This window comes from Chiloscyllium plagiosum, chromosome 2 (assembly GCF_004010195.1).
Source record: "Chiloscyllium plagiosum isolate BGI_BamShark_2017 chromosome 2, ASM401019v2, whole genome shotgun sequence".
Taxonomy (NCBI): Eukaryota; Metazoa; Chordata; class Chondrichthyes; order Orectolobiformes; family Hemiscylliidae; genus Chiloscyllium; species Chiloscyllium plagiosum.
The window spans coordinates 87,564,403-87,570,698 of record NC_057711.1 but is presented as its reverse complement, the minus strand read 5'-3'; the positions used below and the strand labels follow the sequence as shown (position 1 = coordinate 87,570,698).

At 40.0% G+C, this 6,296-nt stretch overlaps 1 protein-coding gene across 4 annotated transcripts in view; it reads left to right on the top strand.

The window, feature by feature from the left end:
• Positions 1–6,296, top strand: part of LOC122561627 (dual specificity protein phosphatase CDC14A-like) — a 100,553-nt gene that overhangs the window by 82,645 nt on the left and 11,612 nt on the right. For all 4 annotated transcript variants that reach the window (XR_006315064.1, XM_043713557.1, XM_043713579.1 and 1 more), the window contains one exon: positions 3,071–3,118. Coding sequence is in view for 3 of the 4 variants with exons in the window: in XM_043713557.1 (XP_043569492.1) it covers positions 3,071–3,118 (48 nt within the window). In the remaining variant the exon portion in view is untranslated. The remainder of the gene's footprint in view (positions 1–3,070; positions 3,119–6,296) is intronic.

Here is a 6,296-nt window from a genome sequence, read left to right as displayed (position 1 = left end):
CCTGTTGTTTGTTTCTTATGTATTGAAATAAACTTTTATTATCATTTCTAATATTACTGGCTAGCCTACCTTCATATTTGATCCTCTCCTTCCTTATTTCTCTCTTTGTTATCCTCTGTTTGCTTTTGTAGCCTTCCCAATCTTCTGATTTCCCAGTGCTCTTGGCCACTTTATAGGCTCTCTCTTTTTCTTTGATAGATTTCCTGACTTCCTTTGTCAGGAAATAGTTGTGCAATGGTTGGTGACCGGTCAAGAAGTTTGGACATGATACAATGCAAAGTATGACTGACTAAAAGATTTTAAGGACAGAGAAAGATGGAATACAAGAGAAAGCTAGCCAGGAATACACAAGCAATTTCTATAGATCTTTTTAAAAGAAATGAATTAGCAAAGTGTATATTGGTCCTGCAGAAAATAAATATGGGGAATGAGCCTTGGAAATTAGAGATGACAAATGATTTGGTATTTTACATTGGTCTTCACTATAGAAAACATAAACATCATCCTAGAAGAAGCTTTAAATGAGGAAATGGAGAGAGTTACGATCACCAGAGACGTACAGCGTAAGTTGTTCAAGCCGTAGGCTGTCAAGTCTCTGGGTCTTAATGAACTTCAGCCCAAGGTCTTAAAAGAAGTGGCTCGTAAGATTAAGATTGATGCATTGGTTTCAATTTTGTAAACTTCTCTAGATTCAGGGAAGGTTACATTGGACTGGACAGGGAGACAAAGCAGGAAACCACTGGTGGATTAGCTTAACAAAGGGAATTGGTTAGAAGCTGTTATTAAAGATATATCAGAGTACTTTTCCTAATTCACTTGAATTTTTGAGTCAGAATGGTTTCTTGAAAGGGAAATAATGTTTAAATAATCTATGTTCTTTGAAGTAACATGTAATGTCAATTAACTGTATTTTCAGAAGGTATTTGATGTACCACATGAAAGATTGAGGGGGAAAATAAAATTTCCCAGTGTAGGGGGATAAGAGGTCGACATGGACAGAAGATTGGTCAACTGACAGGAAATGGAGAGTAGGCATAAATGGGCTTTTTTTCTGGTTGACAAGATGCAACACAAATGGTTTGTGAGAGATCAGTATTAGTTCAGTTTTTTTTTACAATAAATATATAAATGACTTGGATGAAAGGACAGAAGTACAATTGCCAGATTTGCTGACAATGTAAACTTGGGTAGGAAAGCAAATTGCAAAGAGAATACAAGGAGGCTACCAAGGGATATATATAGATTGAATGGGTAAAGATTTGCCACATAACTATAATGTGGAAAAAATGTGAAATTGTTCATTTTGGCAGAAGAATCTAAATGATGAGTTCTGAAGTACAGAGGGATCTGGGTGTTGTAGTGCATGAATCATAAAAGATCTGTATGCAGGTATAGCAAGTAATTAGGAAAGCTAATAGAATGTTATTGCTTTCTGCTGTGGGAATTGATTACACAAGGAGGAAGTGATGTTTCTATTATACAGGGCATTGATGAGACCACATCCAAAGTACTCTGCAGAATCTATCTTCATTTAGAAAGGATGTAAATGCATTGGAAACAGTTCTGAGAAGGTTTTTTTAATCTAACACCTGGAATGAATATGTTGTTTTATGAAGAATTGGATAGGCTGTTTTGTAATTGCTGCAGTTTTTAGAGTAAGACTTGACTTCTTTGAAATCTGTTAAGATTCTGAGGGGCTTTGATGGTGAATGTGAGAGAACGTTTTAAGTAACAAGTGATAATGGTATAGGATTTGCTGCCAACATTATTGGAAACTGACATGACATTATTTCAAAAGGGAGTTGGGTGGACATCAAAGGAAATAATTCTACACTGCTGTGATTTGAGTGGGAAAATGGGACTGATGGATTGTTTTATGCAAGGGCTGAAAGGCTTCCTGTGATGTTTATGACCTGATTCTGTAGCCCTAAGTGACACTGCCATTCTGAAGCAAAAATTGGGTACAAATTAAACTACAGCTCAGAATATAGTACTAAACTTTTCAAACAAATCTTCAGTCTTGCCCATTGCCTACAGTCTTGCAAACTACTGTCTTTTTTTTTCCCCTCCACTTGCTACCAAGTTTTCAATCTGTACAGTCCATTGATCATACAGCTCCAATTTTCACTTGAAATGTTATTAACCTTTACAAATTAATAGAATTTATAACTCTTACTGGTGCAAACCTTTTTTTTCTGAAGTTGTGCAACTTTGGTATTCTTTGTCTCAGAAGGCAGGGGGAGGGGAGTGGACTAAGTGGGATAATTGAATATTTTTAAATCAGTGGTGGATAGATTCTTGTATGGCAGGGGAATCGAAGGCTATCAGCATTTCATTGGTTTGTGTTTTCAATTCCATTTGTCAATTAGCCATTATTTTATTGAATAGTGAAACAGACTTGAGGGGCCAAATAGTGTCTCTTTGCTGCTTTGCATGTTTATATGATACATTCGTCATATCCTGCAGCTTTTCTACTTTTTGTTCAGGCTGCAATAACTCTTTTTGTGCTATGTCCCTTCAAGTAATTTGTTTCACTTGATCATATTTTCCACAACCTCTACATGCCTTCCAATTCCAGTACCATAATCCTCCATCGCAGCTTTTCTCACATGCAGCCCTATAATCTGCAATTTATTGACCTAGTATTCAGTTTTAGTATGAAATCAAAACCTTTCCAGAAAGTTATAGAAAATTGTTTCTCTCAACAGTTCAGAATGTATCAATGGCTTCTGAAGGGTAGTCATATGGGATTTGAAACATTAACTGTTTCAAATCCCTTGCTCCACAGCTGCTTTCGACATACCTGAACTTCTCCATGTTTGTTTCAATGACAAGCTAGTTTCACTCTATGTATTGGTTCTTAAACAAGAAATTTGATTCCTTTTAAATTCCCCATGTACATAAGACAATCATACATTTAAGTGCTTGTCTTATTCTATTTTAAGGCAATATATTCTCTGTCCTGTTTTATAAATTGTATAGATCAGGCATTTCTGTTGTCAGCAAATTGTGTAATAGTTGACTTGCCACTTGTTCACCTGTCGAATTGATTTTGCATTACCCATTTCAGATTGGAAGAAAATAAAATGCACACCAGGTCATCATCGCAGGCATTCAGGTAGGTGTCTGTTTCTTACTATGTTGCAATTGACCACTTCTAAATATGGAATTTCATTATGCTTATCACATTATAATTGCCTTTGTTTAACGTGGTCATATTATTTTAATTTGTTATTCTCTGCAATGTAAGAATATACACAGGCAAGACAGCAAGTGATAGACAGCTATACATCCCACAGCTGGTGGATCAGATGAAACACTGCATTTCTGCTACACTGTTCGTAAATGGTGTTGACAGTTAAACAACTAATGAGGGAAGAGTGAGTTGATAAATAGCCCTTTCCTCAATGATGCACACTACCAGCAGCCAATACACAATAATGGTGGTGTGCCATCTATAAGATGCACTGCAGCAACTTGCCAAGCCTCCTTCCAAAGCACCTTCCAAACTTGTGACCTACAACTTTGAAAGACGAGCAATCCGTATGTGAAAACACCTACTTGCAAGTTTCTCTTCTATCCACATAGCATCCTGACTTGGAACTAACTACTAATTTACTATTATTAGATTGAAATCTCAACATTTCCTTGCAGCGCTATGGGTATGCCTACAGCAGATTAACTGCAATATTTAAGAAGGTAGATCACCATCATCTTCCAAAGGGCAATCATTGGTAAAGGTGATTTGCCACTTATGCTGTTCCTAATTGCCCCAGAAAAGGTGCAAACATGTGGCGAACCACTCTTTTGAACTATTTAGGCAATTTACTGGAGATATGTCCATATTGTAGGTATAAAGGGCATTTCAGGATTTTTTCCAGTGACACTAAAGGAGCAGCAATATTGTTCTGCATCAGGGTGATGTGTTTCATTTGAGATATTCAAGTGAGCATTGGATAATTATTTAGATAAAACTAACAGGCAAAGATAAGGAGGTTGTCACTACACGATGATGCTGATTTTTAAAGAGTGAGCGCAGGCACAATGGTCTTAATAGTTGTGGGTGAAAGTTTGCTCACCGATCTAGAAGGTTCACTTTCAGATGTCTTGTCACCATACTAGGTAACATCATCAGTGAGCCTCTGGTGAAGCACTGGTGTTAGTGACCTACTTTCTATTTGTGTTTGGGTTTCCTTGCATTGGTGATGTCAGTTCCTGTTCTTGAGGTTGGTAAATGGGTCCTAAGTCAATATGTTTGTTGATAGAGTTCAGTTGGAATGCTATTCCTATAGGAATTCTTGTACATGTCCCTGTTTGGCTTGTCCTAGGATGGATGTGTTGTTCCAGTCGAAGTGGTGTCCTCCTTCATCTGTATATAAGGATACTAGTGAGAGGGGGTCATGTCTTTTTGTGGCTAGTTGGTGTTCATTTATCCTGGTGGTTAATGTTCTGCCTGTTTGTCTAATGTACTGTTTATTACAGTTCTTGCAAGGTGTTTTGCTTGTGGTCTGTATGGGGTCTTTCAAGTTCATTAGCTGCTGTATTAGTGTGTTGGTGGATTTGTGGGCTACCATGATGCCAAAAGGTCTGAGTAGTCTGGTAGTCATTTCCGAGCTGTCTTTGTAGGGGAAAGTTGCTCTGGTTTCTGGACGCGTTTTGTCTGCTTGTTTGGGTTTGTTGCTGAGAAATCGGCTGACTGCGTTCATTGGGTACTCATTCTTTCTGAATATGCTGTATTGGTGATTTTCCTCTGCGCTGCAGTGTGTGGTGGTTCATTGAAATAATGTTTTAATGCAGCTTCATTTGCAGGTGTTGGGATGATTGCTTCTGTAGTTCAGTATTTAGTCTGTATGTTTTGAAGTTCCCCATTGGCTGTTCGCTCTACTGAGACATCTAGGAATGGCCTCCTCCTAATGGTATCATGTTTTCCTCCTCCTAATGGTATCATGACGATGTCTGAAAATGAGCCTTCCAGCTCAGCGAGCAAACTTACATCTGGAACCTCCAACCTGAGCTACAAATCTTCTTCTCAAAACTGTTAATAGTAGTCTCCTGTATTGACCTTCTCTATTTTTGAGAGGGGCCTGGAGGGGAACATGCTGTGGAGTTATCCTTCTCCATCTAGATCATAGAATTCATTGGTTTGGAATAAGCCATGGGGAATTCCTATATTGCCCATACTTTAAACGGTTCATGCTGCCACAGTGTGCTTGTGATGGAGGGAATGAGTGATCAAATTGATTGCTGAAGTGGCGATCAAGTGGGCTGCTTTGTCCTCGATGTTGTCAAGTTTCTTGTTTGAATAACATCCATCCAGATAAGGAGATTTGCATCCAGCAACCACAATCATCTTCATTTGTTCTTGCTATGACTCCAGCCAGTGGTGAATTTTGCCCTGATTCCCATTGAATTCAGCTTTACCAGGACTGTTTGGTGCCAAACTTTATTAGATATTGCATTGATGTTGAGTAGACAGGCAGGAGGCTGGAAGAACACAACAAGCTAGGCAGCATCAGGAGGTAGAGAAGTCAATGTTTCAGATGTAACCATTCTTCAGGACTGGTGTATGGGGAGCTGCAGTTAAAGGGGGTGGTAGGGACAGGGTGGTGAAGTGGGAATAGGTGAAGACACGTAGACGGTACGACCCGGTTGGCAAATGGAAGGAATGAGTCCAGTTGGTGGCAGAGAGGGGGAAGGGGCTGGAAGGGAGGTTATTTGAAATTGGAGAACTCTTGTGTCCTCCTGGGCTGGAGGCTGCCCAGGTGGAAGATGAGATGTTGTTTCTCCAATTTGCAATTTGGTTCATTCTGGCAATGGAGGAAGTCAAGGATGGTTATGCTGGAAAGGGAATGGGAAAGGAAATTTAAAATGCGCTGTGACTGGGAGGAGTCCAGTTGGCCCCTGTGGGCCTGGCTGCAATGCTCAGCGAACAATTCACGATGTAGGGAAGACTCTCTACCATGCTGAGAGCACCTAATGCAGTAAACGAGGTTGGAGGAAATGCAGGTGAGCCTCTGTCTCTCCGGAAGGACCGCTTAGAGCCCTGGATGTAGGTGAGGGGGGGTGGTGTACTGGCAGGTTTTGCATCTTTTCCAGTTGCAGGGGAAGGCACCTGGGGGTTCAGGGAAGTCGTTAGGGAGAGTGGCGCACACCAAGGACTGTCTGTGGGAATGGTCCTTATGGAAGGCAGAGAGGCAGGGGAAGATGTTCTTGCTGGTGGGGTCTAATTGCGGTTGGCGGAAGTATTTAAGGATGATGCTTTGGATGCAAAGTCTGCTGGGGTGGTAGGTAAGGAC